Source organism: Quercus lobata, chromosome 7 (genome assembly GCF_001633185.2).
Source record: "Quercus lobata isolate SW786 chromosome 7, ValleyOak3.0 Primary Assembly, whole genome shotgun sequence".
Classification (NCBI taxonomy): domain Eukaryota; kingdom Viridiplantae; phylum Streptophyta; class Magnoliopsida; order Fagales; family Fagaceae; genus Quercus; species Quercus lobata.
This window is the reverse complement of record NC_044910.1, coordinates 19,808,668-19,825,572: the sequence shown is the minus strand read 5'-3', so window position 1 is coordinate 19,825,572 and position 16,905 is coordinate 19,808,668. Positions and strand designations below refer to the sequence as shown.

The window sequence follows — 16,905 nt, the reverse complement described above, 5'->3', positions numbered from 1 at the left end:
AGACTGTCATACTCTTAGAGCTATTTTCATTGATGGAAGTATATGTCATAGCTATATAATGAAAACGCCCTCAGATGTCATTTTTCTCCTAGCCCTTGTAGAATATTCAAAGGGCAATGGAACTTGTTACGAAGATTCTATTGGGATCACCTTTTACATATCAATCATTTTGGGTCCATTTGAAACTGTAGAGCAACAAAACAAGTTCACATCTTAAGAGTAATTACTCAGTATTTCAAGATTAATGTTGTGTTCTGTTTTCACTAAAATCAGAGAGCCCCAAATTTGGGCAAAAAGTTGGCCTTCTGACAGTTATTTTCAGATCCTTTAAAGCAGAAAAGTCCCGTCCTAAATCTTGGGCATTTCCAGTAAGAATACTTGGCAGGCATTTAATTTGGTATGACAAATGCAAAGAGAGATGGTATAAAACAAATTGACAGCTTAATAAGATGACATACATTGACTAATACTTGCACCAGTGAGTTCATCCCCAAGACTACAGCTTTTCAGTACGGTAGGAGATCCATTTTAATATACATACAAGTAATAATCATATAAATGAATAATTACACAAATTTTTACATTGTACAGTCTAACATGTCTCCTCATGCCCTCTTTGTTGATGTTTTCGAAGAGGACGTAGTAATTCCTTTGTCACTTGTATGTTGGTGCCAGGGTAACAATACAACATACGAATGCCTCATTTCCCCAATCCACTAAGCTAGAGTGAGATAGCATAGAAGCCCTGCCCTTGGGAGCCTGGTGATCCAATTGCTAAGCTAGGGATACCGAAGGGTAGAAATGTAGGGTCAAACTTTGTTAAAGTCAACTCTCTAGTGAAGTCAGCTAGCACCAGATGATTCTTTAGATTTCTCTGTCAGCACCTCCTTATCTGAGTTGCCTGTATCTCCAGTCTGAGCCTGACTTGTTTGAACCTGACTTGAATTCTGAGAATCTGGGGCTACTCCAGTTTGTGCCGGATTTGAAGTCTGAGATTCAGGTGCAAGTCCCAGAACCACCAACACAGACCTGAAAAACACACATCCAAAGCAAAAGTCCTGTAATGAGTACTGCAGAAGAAGCTAATCTATGAAGAAGAAAGTTGACCTCTTTCCCCCACCTCTACCTTGCCCCAGTTGCAAACTAAAATTTTCACGTGCAACAGAACACAGCTAAAAGAAAATGTAATTTTTTTATGAACCTTGGAAGTGAAGATCGGATGTTTGGTTGGCTAGCATGAGCAATCAGAGGTGCTTTCAGAGCTGCAGTTCTGGTCAATGCGCTTTCTAGCTGTGCTGGAGGTAACTGAAAGACACTTTACAGGATCAACAGAAGATAACAACAAATCTGGCTTCTAAAGCTCGCCACATAAACATTATAATTCTTTAGAAGTACTGAAGTAGCTTTAATACACTCCATATATATTTGAGTTTCTTCCTTTATTATTATTTTTTTATAAGTTACATTTGAGCTTCTTCCTTTAATGATTTAAGTTATTTTACTTAGTTAAAAGAAATCTCACAACATTATTAGGATGGGATTCAGCAGGTTTGGAGGCTATTAATTTGTTCCATGACATGATGTTGGGATCCCATCCTGTCATATGTAAAGGGCGGTTCTGGCTTTAAAACTATTTCCCTCTCCTGAACCACAGTACTTATGGAATGCGGAGAAGTTGACCTCAGAGGGAGTTTCCACTTTATTAACTTAAGCATGTTTTTCTTTTATCTTCATTCTTGTGGCTCTTGTATATGATTCACCTTACTTAGAATTAATACTATCTTGAATGGTAGAAGTTGATAATATCTAGGTTGGGAAAGGATCCCCTCCAATTCCCTCCCATTTTTAGGCAGATGTGTGACATGGCTTTCATTTGATTTTCAAATGCCACGTGTCTTGCATCAAAATAAAAATTAAGAGGAATTGGAGGATTTAATGGGAGGGGATCTTATCTCAGTGTGGGTATACTGCAGATGTTTTTCTCAAGTATAATTCCCATGTAATGGCATTGTCCATCCATCCCCCATCCCCCATGCACCTTTAATGCTTTATCTCACTACAATGGATAAACACCATCTAACTTTGTATTTATTTATATTTTCAGTGTGGAAAGTAGTTTGGTATTCCAATCACTAAAACAAAGGACACAGCAATTCAGTAGAAAGAGGGACAGAATCATTATGTAATTAGTAACTGTAACATGATTTGGGAAAAGGAATGAGCAGAAAAGGAAAGTGATACAGTTCAAAGGGCCTATGATCTGGTATAGTAAGTTTCTGCAGCATGCACTTCCAACATGATAAAATGTTACCAGCAAATATTACCGAAAACAAAAGAAGAATCAGAACACCCGCACCTTAAGCAATACACCAAATGACTGAGGCTTTGTCAAGAGTGCACACTTCAAGAATCCTACCCACAACTTTGGATATTTCCAAATCTGCAATGCCTCATTAATGAGTGACAAAGTATGAATTACTAAATGACTAGCAATCAGTTTACCATGAAAATAGTTACCTCCTTGCTGACAAGACGAGATAGGATCTCCATTATAAATTCCACCTGCATCATTTTAAGTCATTAAGCAAATGACAGATAAGCCATGAACATGTTAACCAAAAGGTACAAAGTTATTTAAAAAGAAAATATGGAATCCCTCTCCCTCACTTGTCCTTTTTCCCCTCAGATTTTTATTATTTTTTTAAATGGTAAGTTACACATGCATCCACTGGATCATTAACCCACCACCTCACCCTCTACCTAGCACTTGCAAGGGAAGGAGGTGCCAATTGAGCTAGAGCTCATTAGCTTTTTTCTCCTCTCATATCAAACGGAAAGCAGCCAATTCAATCAGCTAAACACAACTATTGAGTGGACTCAGAGAAATCTAAACTTTTAATCGTGCATTAATGCAGAAGAGAAACATGCTGCTTAATTTCTCACCAGCGCTGGGAAAGCACCTATAGCTTGTAATACTGTCCGCATGAACAATAAAGGGAGAGGAATCTGCTCAACCTGCAAAGGCAACCCTTGGTCATCTGTGAGTTAAGATACGTATAATTGGAATATAGGTGATAAAAAAGTAGAGTTCTTGATGATACAGACCAATTGATTCAAAACCTTCGCAAGTACTTGTTGGGTGAATATTTGCCTCTGCTCAAAACATGCATTGCATGCATCTGTGACCTGCTCATTAAATATTTATAATCAGTTATGGACTAGTGCTTTTTGGTAAGGTTTCAAATGGATAAAAAAACAAATAAGAAGGCATACCTTCTTCAAGGGGATTTCATCTTTGTCAGGATCAATCCCATGGATAGCAATCAAAACTTCAGCTGGAGTGAGCACTGGACCAGAATGAGATGAACCCTGTGTATGTTTTATTAAATTATCAATCAATGATTAAAAAAAATATAACCAGACAATATCAAATGGGGGAATGAAGGGGAAAATGTAGCAAAAGGAAAAGCTAAACCCTAAGAACCAACACCTAGAGGCTTGCCTGGAATCAGTGCCAAGCAAAGGAAACTTATGCATCAGCACCTAAGTGTGTTTGGCATCAGCACCAAACAAAGGAGAAACACATTCTCAACTCATAAAATTCTTATTCAATTTCTAATGTCCTTCAAGCTTACAAGTTACAAGAGCATTAGCTAAATAGGGTTTCAAAGATTACACACATATGGAAATATCCAATTACATTCCATGAAACCCTCAACATTAAAAAGCCAAATTCACTCATAAAAAAAAAAAAATAATTATTAAAAAAAAAAAAAAATCAAATTCAAAAACAAAAACAGTTTCAAATTGAAAAATAAAATCTTAAATGAATTTAAAGCTCCTTGTATCAGTAGGGGTATGCATTTGAGAAGCCAACTATAAATCTGCCTCCTTTCGTTACAAATCACTCAACAGTTATGTCTGAAGTAAAAACAATGGTTACAAAGAAATTTGAACCAGGGCAAATAATTCTCTAAAGAAGATAAGCTTACCTCCCTCCCCTGCCCCCTTCCCCACCCCCTCTCCCCCAAAATAAAAACAAGCGGGTGACATAGAAAATGTGTGTGTATATATATATAATGCTTTGATTAGCTCTGATGAATGAGTATACAAACACCTGCTCTTCAACTCCAAATGCAAAAAGGATCATATGTGATCAACAATTGCTAGGTTGCATTTTCATAAGCTGATCAAATGGCAGGCCATAAAGGAAGTTTACCATCACAAAATGACATGGGCAATTGTAAGGCCATGAAGTAATCTGCACATATTATCTATAAAAGTCTTGTAGAATATGGCAATTAGAAAGGCACAGCACTTCAAATACCCTACCAATGAGCTCTAGCTAAACACTTCCTCCTTAATAATGGGATAAGGGGGTGTGCAACCAACCCGCCAAAACCAACCCAACCCAACACAACCCACCGGGTCGGTTTTTAGGGTTGGCGGGTTGGGTTGGGTTATGAATTTTTTTTTAACAATGGATTGGGATGGGTTTGGGTCACAACAATCACAAATCCGCTTAACCCGACCCGACCCAACCCACTTATATATTTAAAATTTAAATTATATATATTTAAAAATATATTATATAATTAATAATTTTTTTATTTAATTTTTTCCCCTTATTTTGGCTTTTCCTACATAAAACCTAATTACCTCACAAACTCTAATAATCTTATTTCTCTCTCTGCCGCATCCCACACCCACTTCTCTCCTATTCGTTTATAACTGAGTTGGGATACTAGTTCACGTATATTTTGTTTATCAATTCAATTGGATATATTTTGTTTATAACAGAGTTGGAATACTAATTCATGTATATTTTATTTATCAACTCAGATGGCACATGGGATATATTTTTTTCTGCTCAATTTAATAATAATAGTAAAACAAAAATTGTCAAACCCATGGGTTCAACCTGACCCAACCCAATCCATGTGGGTTGGACCCTTGTGATGGGTTGTGTTGGATTTTTTTTTTTAACCCACCATTGGGTCAAAAAATCCCCTGACCCAACCTGACCCATGCACACCCTACTGTGCAAGGTTATGATTTCAAGACTCATGAAAGTGCATGTGTAACTACTAATAAAAAATACCTTGCCAATGAGCTCTAGCTCAAACAACACCTCCACCTACGAGTAAGGAGGAGAATGAGCTTTTAGGCTCAAGACCCATAGGGCGCGCATGTAATAACCAATAAAAAAACCAGAGAACATGGCACAGAGTAGAATGATGAAAAAAAAAAAATATATATATATATATATATATATGTATATATACCTGTAGTAAGCGAGCAAGTGCTGATTGGAACTTATCCAGTGGAAGATTCACAACATTGGGAAATATCAGCTTAACCTAACAAAAGACGCTTATTTATTTTTCAGGGAAAAAAAGTAGACCAACCAAAAATCTATAACCAATATAAGCATAAAAAAAAAAAGTCGATAAGATAGTTAGAAGAAACTTAATAGTAATCCAGAATATGCTAGGCATAAGCTAGATGAAAGATGAAAGATATGATTTATAGACAATAAAGTGAAAGAAAACCCATGTTAGCTTGAAAAAGAACATTAGCAGCTATTTGCTAAATTCTAACAGCAGATGACACAATTGTATCAAGACAATAGAAAAGGAAAGAACCTCATCCTTTGGTAGGAATGGTAATACTGGAATAAGAATCTCTATATCCTGCAATCAACCACAAGCGAACATATATTAGCTAATAGTTTCACCTCTGTTGCACAGTTAAGGAAACAATAGATATACCTTTAGTTTGGAATCATATAACTTCCTAATGGTAAAAAGTAGTTCTGAAGAGGGAATCGTCCCATCCGTCAGTGTATGCAAAACCTGATGCAGAAAATTAATTATTAAAAAAAAGGAGGTATTGTTACTTTTCATCTTTTGCATGGTGACAGTCAAGTAATATAGTTGATTAGCAAAACCTGCATTAGGAGGTTCTTGCTTCCACTTGGAGGATCTGAAATGATTTCAAGAAGATCCGACGACGAGCCCATAGTACGGACGAGTATTGGGATCTGGCGATGAACTGCCTGCATCATACAGCATAAGAAGCAAAAGCTTATAGCCGGAACAACAAGAATTGACAAACAAGTTTAATTAGGTTCCTAATCAAACCTGTTTAACTGTCTTTGATGTGCTTTTATATATAATAAATATTTGGCGGAAAAGGGAGTGCTTCTGTCAATGAGATACAATTAAAATGTTAATATACTTAAAAAGGGTAAACACTAGGAATAAAGAAGGGTCTAAATTAAAATAAAGTAACACCTTGGTACATAAGGCAAAATACAGTGACATGCACCGCTGGACCTCGGAGACTGAAAGGGAGGACACACTCTGACATGTGCTCGATTGATGAGTATCAGAAGAAATATCTTTACTGTTCACACTCACTGAGGGATGTTCATCCACAGGTTTTTCTAGATAAGAATCCTGCAAAACAAATGTAATTAAATTATAGCTACGCAGTTATAAAAATGTATATTTGGATTGGCCTCATGTGGAACTCCATGTCAGCAAAGCAAAAAACCAATACCTTCTGCATTTCAGTGACTGATCCTTCAGTATCCATTCTTTCTGTTGCATCACCACTTATTACAGAGAGCAATGTTTCTTTTGCGAAATCTTCAATTTGTTTAGCAATGGATGATATTGGATAAAGCTTGTTTGCCACCTGTAAAATGAAATAGACCCAGAAAGGTAAGACACAATTAAAAAGACTGACTTGTTACTTTAATAAGAAGGTATGTTTTAATTACCAGTCGTATTGCCTTCATACGCACTTCCTCCAAATGATGAACCGCGCTCTTTCAAAGGTAAAAAGTAATCAAAGTCAATTAAGAGTAAGGAAAAGAGAAAATTTCAGTTCATTTCCTTAATTAGTAATACGCTCCTACTAACCAAAAAATAATAAGAAGCAGAGACAGTGAATAAGGAATTTATAAACAGGATAAAATGAATGAAGCTAAAGAATTATTGCATCCAAAGATTGGAATTCAAAAGTTCACTCTTCATATCAGAAAATGCGGACCATGCCAAAAGAAGAAGATCAACTAGCTTATTTTGTCGCAATTTATTATTGTTAAATCTTCAAAATATTTATGGAGAATTTTACCAGATAGATTAATCAACAAACTCAATATTTCAACCACAAATCAGATAAAAGTCAAGCATAGGTCAATAAGGATGTTTGTTTATTTACTTAGTGTGCCTGGAGTTAGGGCTGACAAATATAAGAAGAAAACATGCAATTTTCAAAAACAAACAGAACAAAGGTAGAAATAACAAAGAGCAGACACTATGCTGTAGGGAAACAACACAAACAGATATCATGAAGTTCGTGGTTAAGAGAAGAATACCTGTAAGGCAACTTTCAAGCAGACATCTCGAATAGAAGGCCTCAGCATAATCAATCTCCACACAGCACTTAGACCTTGAGTTACTCGATCCCCACTCTGTAAATCCTCAGCTTTATCACAGTTTCCAGGAGAACACATGTCCTCTAACAATTTTAAAACTGACTTGGGCAGATCAGGAGCTTCATCAAGCAATCTACTTAATGATTTGTCTGAAGGTGGAAAAGAATCTCTAAGCGTTTCTGCCTGCACTATGAAGAAAATTGCTGAATGTCACACCTTAGAGAAGGACAAGTGAAGTTAATATCGCAACTGGACACACACCACAGTAAGAAGGAAGTTTTCATATTCAGAAGCTGCAGTTGTAGAAGAAAAGAAGTCGCGATCTTCTGCTTGCTCGCCATATAACCTGTAGAGGACACGCAAGGTCAACTCGTGTCCCTGAAGACATCCAGTAGTGACTGTCAGTTGGTATGTATTTGATTTTGGATTTTATCAAAAAGATAATAAGTTCTTTTCATTCATAGAAACATATTACATTAGACATAAGTTGGTTTGCAGAAACAGTGGTCCACCTTATACTTCTAGTCACACCTTGAAACCATCAAGTATTGAGAATGCTTTAGCCAACAAGTGTGCTGCTATGAGTACCCAAAATACCACAATGAACTTTTTTATTAACTAATAAATTCCAACACAAACCTAAAAGACAAGACATGGTGATGGCCACCAGGTAGTACAAAATGGAAAAGTTTAAATCCTGAAGCTCACATACACACACAGATGTGTCCAGACTCCAGATGTCAAATTTGTCTGCTTTTCAAACATAAAAATTATCTTAAAGTTCCCAGCAGCACATGTGCGTAAGAAGCTATAAACAAGTAGAAAACAACAACAACAACAACAAAGCCTTAGTCCCAAATTTTTTTAGGAATCGGCTATGGATCCTCAACATATTGTCGATTAGTTATGGGGCCACATGTATTTTTTTCCTCTATTATATTCTATCTGAAATCATACTCTTTGTTAATTCCCCAATTGACAAGTCCGTTCTTACAAACAAGTAGCAAACAAAACTAGAAAAATTTGCATACCTCATGACCCATATAATCTTCCAAGATATGCTTTTGTAAAAGCTTCCATGGGTCTAACTCTGAGGGAAACTGCAAAAGAAATTCAAATACATAAACAAACTAATAAAGAAATGTTGAGTGTATATAAAATGGAATGGTATGAGGCCATAAAACAATTTTGTATCAAAGAACTTTTTATATATACATATATTACATAATAAAACAGCCCCTTTCAATTACAAACAGTACAAATGATATTAACATATTTCAGAAACTAGAAATTTTACCTCAACCCCTAAATATGCAAGCAGTGAAAAGCGAACTTGTGAACCTCCAGCGACTGCAACTTGCCTATATGCCTCAACAATACGAATGAAAGCCATTTTTTGCAAATAATCCTTCTGTTCATCATCAAGGTAAACAACAGGCGCTGACATCTTGGGCAAGACAAAATTACAAGACAATCCAGCAGAAGTTGCTGTTGATGAGACCAGGCTGCTGACATCTGTAACAGCTGCTTTTGGGCTGAGCTCCTCAGACTTCTCTGTTGACATAGATGGAAGTAACTTCAGTGTTGACTGACCCAAACTTGTAACTTGATCTTGACTGGCTTCTTCTAAGTCAGTGGAGGCCATGGAGGATGTAACATGCGTCTCTGACAATCCATCAGCATGAGCAGAAGAATCCAGGCCAGGTATCTCACTCTCTAGATCCCCCACATCATGAATATCAGATGAAATAGGAAAGCAGCCTTTCTCCACTCCAGATGAAACAACAGAGGAAGCTGGTAAATCAGTGGGCAACAATGCATTTTCCGATCCATGGTCCAAGCCATCACATGCAAGAACACTATCAGCTTCAGCCACAACATCTTCTTTCTCATCACAAGGTTTCTGCTGTTTCATCAATATAAAAGTTTTAGCATGGCAAGAGTGAAAACCAAACAAAACTTAATAAAAAAACAGAGTAAAAAGAAATACAATGAAGCACATGAAATCATTAGTCTTTGACATTACTGGAGACAAGAAAGAAAGCATGTGAAGCTCTCAGAATCAAAATTATAAGAAAAAATCGTACCACTATATCATTGGACTCTGACCGGTGAGCATTTAACAGTGAAGCTATTGGTGGGAAAGTACTAGAAAGTGATAGAACATCTGCTATAAATGATGGAGGATATTTAGCTTTAGAATCACTACCAACTATGGTCATGTTTAGCAGCAACTCTTCACCTCCATCACCTTTGGAATGATTGGGAGGAAGGTGTCGCATATTAGCCATCACTACCTCTGCTAACAAGTCAGCAGAGATGCTTGAGATAAGAATCTCTAAAGAACCAACAGCTTTTTCACCTTGTGCAACCAAGGCGCCAAACATAGCTACAAGTTGCTGCACGGGTCCATTATCACCATCTCCTCTGGAAGTGGTTGGTCCAATTGAAGAAATGTCATCATGAGACATCATGTTATTCTTATCCGACTCTCTAGTCAATTCCTCTGAGGCACTAGGTGTTGGTCTGACACGCTTTCCAGGCACATTTTCATCTTCAGCCAGATCACTGCTGTCTGGTACTCCAGGTCTTTTGCTCCCCAAATTAACATCCACAACATCACATGATTTAATTGTGGGTTTCTCTTCCTATAAAATGTGTAAAACGTTATCAACAACATCCAGGGAAATGTGAATCTATCCATATGTACCTCTGAATAGAATGAGAAGTACCTTAATAACTGGTGAATCTTCTTTCCCTTCCCCTAGGCTTCCATTAATCTTGCACACTTCTGGAATAGTTTGGTCAGTCAACCCTCCAGCTTCCATATCCCTCAAGGCACCAATCAACCGATCCCGCCACTGCAGAAACCAAAAACTCCCTTAGTAATCAGTTCTGTGTAACAAAGCAAAAATTCTACATAGAAACTGCACATTTCAAACAGATGACAAACCCACAGTACGAGAGTTCAACAGATAACAATAATACTGCAATTACTTAGGGAGGAGTAATGTGTTGACACTATGTTCAAGGCACTGTCCATTGGATGTATAAGTGAATTACTGACACACCACAGAAACTTCATCTAATAAAATACAAGCTAAAAGAAATAAAGTATCTTAAACAATTAGACTCTGCTGCTCTATTCATCAATCTCCAAGATAAACCCATTATCAGTTGAGAGTCCTGCAGCAATTATTGAATAACTAAGGAAGAAAGACAGAAGATAAATTGAGTTGAGGAGCATGATCAAAGCACCATATACCCCATGAAAACAAAAACAACAATAAGAATAACACTACCACACAACAAAAACCAAAACATAAACAGTAAACTTTGAAAACCAAGGGACATAAACAATTAACTAACTTAGTTGGGATTAGGGCTTAGTTAAGGAACATAAACAATTATAACCAGGACATAACAAGCCTATAGATAGTGGTAAAGGATTATCTGAAAGATACGATATACCCAAAAGAAATTGTCTTACAAAGAAACAATTGGCAAATAAGGCATTAAGTAGCTGGAGATATGGCTTCATTGCATAAAATTATCAGTTTGGGAGTGCAATCCCAAGAGGACTACAAAGGATAATAGTGATTAAATTTGTTTCTAAATCTTTGTTGACATTTATAACTATATCTTTATATATTAAAAAATAAGAAAATAGGTCTAAGATCAAAAACCAATTAATTGATACACATTTAGTAGACATATATATGTGCATACATACGCGCACACACACATAGTGAGGGGCTGGATGGGCACTGGGGTTATGCTTATATGTGTATTTATACATATAGGATGGCATGTAAAAAGTCACGTAAGTAATTATCAATAAATATCAAATATCAAATATCAAAGATTTTAACAATCAATCAAAAATGAAAAGAAAACAGAAAAAAATTAAAATTATATTACAGAAAATCAATAAGTTCTAAAGTTTTATAAATGTGATGCATGCCATGGGCAACCTTAAGGCATAATCTAGTAACCTTATCAGCACCTCTCCTTGTCTCAAGGCAAAGCTCAGGGTATCAACATCAATTAATGTTCTTTTCAAAGTTATAATAAATCCGACAATAGGTTACCGTATATTGGAAAACTATGATAAATCTCATACTGCTCTATAAACAGGGAAAAAAGTTAAAAGCCTATTTGCTGCAAAACTTACAAAATTAAAATCTAGTCCTACCACAAGCATGTTTTTTAAAACAAGGGAAGGGGATAGTAAGTACAGTATCTTAAGAACATCATCAAGTATGAGTGCATTATAAAAAAGATTACCGGTGCAGCACCCGGGTGTGTACATTTCAAGCAGGTGAGGAAGGCATTTTTTAGGGCATGCTTTGCTGCGGAAACACGCATTCCATTGACTACAGAGCTTGAGGGATCCAAACCAAGTAAAACAGGCAGAATCCTTCCATAAAATGCAGGCCTTTGCTTTGCGATTGTTGAAAGGCTGGTAAGAAACATGTAGAAAATATAAAGAATGATAAAGCAAAAACTGCAGTAGCATAACCTAACTGATTGTATAAAAAGATACTAGCAATAAAGAGACAAAGCACAAACCATGAAATCTTGGATAAGAATATCCATATAAACCACACATTTCTAAATGAATATGACATAGGATAATCATGTTCTTCATCACTTATTTAGACCCAAGTCTACCTATAATGGTATATCCATGGTTCTCTGTCCAAATAGAGCCTGGTAACTAAGCTGGGATGCATGGGTGCAGCTCTAGGGGTGCTGCACCAGCATCCGACATGCATGGACACGCCGTGCGGCCGTCGACACGGCTGCACCCGCATCTAAGGCAAATCCTTTTTTTTTTTTTAACGATTTTCAAATTTGAGCCGATTCAGGCTGATATGGGCTGAAATGGGCTGAAACAGCCCCAAATTGGTCCAATTTGGGCTGAAATAAGTGTTTTTTTAATTATTTAAAAAAAAAAAAAAGGCAAAACGCACTGTTTGACTCTAGTGTTTTCTTTCCCTTTTCGTTCCCTTTCCACGTCTTATTTGTTTATTTTTTTTGAAAGTTCCCAAATAATTTGGTAATTGTATCAATTTAAATAATTACTTATCATTAAAAAATAATATTATTTTGCAAAATTTACCCCCTAAATATTGACTATAAATATTAAATTGATCCCAAATGTTCCATATCTACAATTGCTCTTAAATTGGTATATATTTACCATTATATGAAAAAAATATGCTTAGCAATATATAGAAAATAAAAATAAAAATATATTTAATAATTTTTTAATAAACATATCCAGCTGCACCCGCACACCACTTTTTCAAAAATTACCAAGTCGCCCCACCGCACCCATGCTTCCTAGTAACTAAGCAAGACAAGGAATAGGAAACCCCCCCCCCCCCCCTCTCTCTCTCTCTCCTGGGGTGGAAAACATACACACCGTGTGTCTTCTACAAGAAATATAACCTTTATAGGGGGGATTATTGAATGTCTTGACGACTATTTTTCATTTATATAACTTTCAAATAAAAAATAAAAAAATTGATAGTTACAATTGGAGAGGGGGTATTTGAACCCTAAACGTTTCCATTGGAATATCAGGAGAGAGCATTTGAGCTACAAGGCTCTTGGCTATTTTATTTGAACATTTCATTAAAAATAGTAATTTAAAATTAGGTACAAGTGAAAAAGGATATTTTCTGTCTTTGAATTTTTTTATTGTTTATACATTTCTTAGAAAATAAAATTGAAAACTCAAACACTCAATGCCATTTTTAAGTATCAACCTAGAGAGAGTGGGCACTTAGAAATCCAGTTGTCTCAATTAACAACAAACTTGATTTAGCAAACTCTTGCATAAAGGATGAAAAAGCATATGACCAAGAATAGCAAAGTACCTATTGATAAGCACTACGATCATTGAGTTGCTAAGAGATTTCACTGTTGGAAACCTGAGTTGATCAAGCAATAAACCCAAACGTTGACTGGCCTCAATTGACAAATCTCCAACATTAAGTATTGGATGACCACCACGAAGCCAATAAATGTTGAATTTTGCAAACTTTCCTACAAAGTAGGTCAGCATGCTGTATGAGCAAATGCAAGTTGTTTGAGTTCTATTGTATTCACATATCTAAATGGCATTTCCTTGCCTTTCAAGCCTTCTGAGCCTGAAATGCAAAGTAAAATCTTCTTACCGTCAAGAGGAGGGGGCTCTGAAGAGCCATTAGGATCAGGTGTGTAAAGAAGAATGACTGCCTCAACAAACTTCAATGCCAGCAACCTCGTCCCACCACTTCCTGTCTGGCAAACATTGCGTTACAATGAATCAAAACATGCACAATATCCAGTTTGATGTTATCATAAGATCATTGCTTACCTGAAAAGCTACTGAGTATATATTTTCCTTGAGTGTTAACACCCATGACCATGATGACTTCAGTGAACTGTCCAACTCACTTGAGTATAGGCCCTGAACATCAAAGACACAAGCACCTAAGTAGTAAAAGGTTGTTCCAGAAAAATGTAGCTGTAAAATACACCATATCCAACAATTCTTATGACCAATATTTTGCCCATAATCAAGTCATAAGATGGTTCATCCATGTGCAACATTTATCCCTTTTTTATTATTGGTAAGCTATGCACACACTCAGTGGATATTGAACCCATGACCTCACCCTTCATCTCATTAATATGAGAGGAGAAAGTGCTGATGGAGCAATAGCTTATTGGCAATCCCAAAATTTTTTTAGTACATTTTAAGAGGGAGAGGGGGGTTCGAATCTTGGACGTCTCCATTGGAAACACTAAGAGATATCATTTAAGTTGAAGACATACATGCATAGAAGTGATGGCAAAAACATCATTCCTGGGAATTTAACAAAGGGATGGCTCCACATAGATATATATTAATGGCCGAAAGGAGTCCACAAAGACAGCCATAAGCAGTTTAAGTAATTTAATATAGTCCCAAATATATATGTGTGTGTGTAGAGAGAGAGAGAGAGAGAGAGTTTTAATTTGTAGAAGCCCTTCCTCATCGGTTGTTGGTAGAAATCAGAAGGGTTAGCATCTTCAAATGTTTCGGACTTGGGAGTCCAAGTTTAATTGGAATTGAAGTCCTATCAAATTTATCATTTCATAGCATAATCGAAAAAAGAGCAAAAAGGTACAAAACAACATAAATTATAAGAAAAAACACATAAAAGGTTGGCACAAGGTATTAATAGTCCTAGAAAATGACTAATGAATACTTTTCGTATTTCAAGTAAGTAATCAATCATAAGTCCACCTATGTCTTTACTTAGTGTCATATATTTTGTTAATAGCCAGTCCTAAGCCCGGAAAAGGGATGATGGTTGTAGTAGGTTGACGACGAGCATAAAATTTAGTCAGTCACTCATGTTTAGAAGCAATCAATTATGAAAATGGCTAGTCATATAAATTGTAGCATTGTCATATCAAATATCTGAATTGCAACAACAGCATAAATGAATTCAAACATCTCAAATTACACGTCAAGAATAAAAACAAACCTGAATTGCAACTTTTTGAAGAATCGAACGAAACAATTCGATACCACAAGTGATGGCTTGTCGAGCAACAGCCGGCGTAGCATCACTCAAAACCGTAATCAACACCGGTACAATCTCCGGTAAGAATTCAAAATGCTTCAATCCAATTTCACCAATCATCCTACATTTTTTTTAACACAACAAAAACCACACACACAAAGCTTCAACACATTGTTCGATACCAGTAAAAACAACAATTACACAACACTAAAAACACAAATTAAATTAACGAAGCCTTATCCAGTAGCAACAATAAGCATGAGTTATAGTCTCGTAGAAAAAATATTCAAACAATGAGGCTAAGGTTTAGGAAAAGCGTACTCGGTGACGAACTTGCGAACCGGACCGAACCGGTCGGAGAGAAGAGAGAGGGACTCGGAGACCAAGGCAAGGTCGTGTTGTTGAATCAAATCGCGCTTCAATTGACGCAATGGCTCGAGCTTCGAAGGTATATCCGAGGCTGATTTTGCCGAGTTTATTAGACTCGCGAGGTTTTCTCTCGGGTTCATGGTCATCATCGTGTACTCAAAACTACGATTTCAGAGCAACAACAAAATCCCTAATTTTGAGAGTGTTTAGAAGGATATGAATGGTGTAGAGGGAGAAGCGAGATTTCGAAATGAGGTTTTCACAACGACGAGAGCACGAGAAGATTGTTTTGTGCGTGAGAGAGTCACACTCTTCCCTCTACGGCTCACAGTACTGTGCTCTGTATGTGGGATTCGAATCCGAACTTTCTTTCGGTCTGGTCATTGCGTTTATGAAGCAGGGTTACTTAAATTTCGGCAAATCTCAGTTGAGTAAAGTGTCAAATTTCAAACCATAAGTAGCTAACTTAAATTTCAACTAAACCACAAGTGGATAAGTTGTAATTTCCCCATTTTTTTATTATATATTAATTTTGAAAATCTAATTATTGGATTTCATGTAATTTATGTTCTTAACACGTATGTCAAATTTCATCCAAATTAGATGTTATTTAGTATTCGATCAATAAACTTATTTTTATGCATAATTTTATATTACAAAAAATTGAAATTTAAATATTTGATAGATGATATATCTATTGATATTTGATATTCTTGAAATTTTACAAGCATAGAAGATATAATAATAACATGCAATCCAATAGTTAGATTTTCAAAATTTACAATCAATAAAAACATATCAGTGAAGTTTGAAGGATTTCTCTATAAACCTTTTCCATTTTTTAGGTCTAGAATCCCATGAATAGGATCAAACCTTATTTTTTTGTATTTGAAAAATATTTAGTATTTGACAATACATCCTACATCTCATATTCTATCCTTTCATACAACATATTAGAATAATATTAACTCACAACAAACAAACCCGTAACCACCAACAGCAAGATCGACCGCCTCCAACCATAACCATAATCATTGATATCCTCCAACAAATTTCAAATCCAAAAAACCCAAATCCTCCAACAAAACCCACAAAACCACTGCCAATCCAAAGGACATGACAACAAGTGAAGTGAGGGACTATGTGATGTTAAAGAGAGGGACGGTTTTGTTTGAGAAAGGAGAAAGAGAAGTTGAGAGGAGAGAGAAGACAAAGATGAAGATAAATTTAAAAAAAAAAAAATCCTTAGTAGCATTTTTATTTTATCTGAATTGAGTAGCATTTCAAGCACTAGCAGTGGGTAAAGGTATTCAGTCTCAACTGCCTATATTTCCTATTTACGACAATGTTGTAAAAGTATGAAATTCTCATAAGTTATAACTTATAACATTCGAAGTCCTTGTAATTCCCAATCTCTCTCTCTCTCTCTCTCTTTATATATATATATATATATATATATTTTTTTTTTCTTCTTTTTAAGCCAAAACTAAGAGAAAATTTAATTAAATTTCAATTGTGGGC

The 16,905-nt window shown here is 36.0% G+C and overlaps 1 protein-coding gene across 1 annotated transcript; it reads right to left on the bottom strand.

The window, feature by feature from the left end:
- Positions 1-424: 424 nt before the first annotated feature.
- Positions 425-15,772, bottom strand: LOC115952844. The gene is made up of 27 exons (XM_031070174.1): positions 15,337-15,772; positions 14,977-15,136; positions 13,818-13,910; positions 13,636-13,741; positions 13,336-13,504; positions 11,735-11,909; positions 10,180-10,308; positions 9,535-10,095; positions 8,745-9,353; positions 8,479-8,547; positions 7,709-7,825; positions 7,388-7,630; positions 6,788-6,835; positions 6,565-6,702; positions 6,297-6,461; positions 6,144-6,206; positions 5,951-6,058; positions 5,772-5,855; positions 5,646-5,693; positions 5,286-5,360; positions 3,274-3,369; positions 3,106-3,186; positions 2,944-3,015; positions 2,518-2,562; positions 2,357-2,440; positions 1,202-1,305; positions 425-1,029 (listed from the first exon to the last, which is right to left on the bottom strand). Exons 1-27 carry the CDS (start codon positions 15,531-15,533, stop codon positions 843-845), a joined length of 4,026 nt encoding a protein of 1,341 aa, XP_030926034.1. The 5' UTR covers positions 15,534-15,772; the 3' UTR covers positions 425-842.
- Positions 15,773-16,905: the final 1,133 nt, after the last annotated feature.

What these genes read in the sequence shown, in the direction of transcription:
- LOC115952844 (XM_031070174.1), bottom strand. Translation starts at nt 15,533, where the DNA reads ATGATGACCATGAACCCGAGAGAAAACCTCGCGAGTCTAATAAACTCG. An exon ending in GTATGAAGGCAATACGACTG is followed by an intron (nt 6,703 to 6,787) that starts GTAATTAAAACA and finishes TTCATTTTACAG; the next exon opens with GTGGCAAACAAGCTTTATCC. An exon ending in ATTTTGCCTTATGTACCAAG is followed by an intron (nt 6,207 to 6,296) that starts GTGTTACTTTAT and finishes TCTCATTGACAG; the next exon opens with AAGCACTCCCTTTTCCGCCA.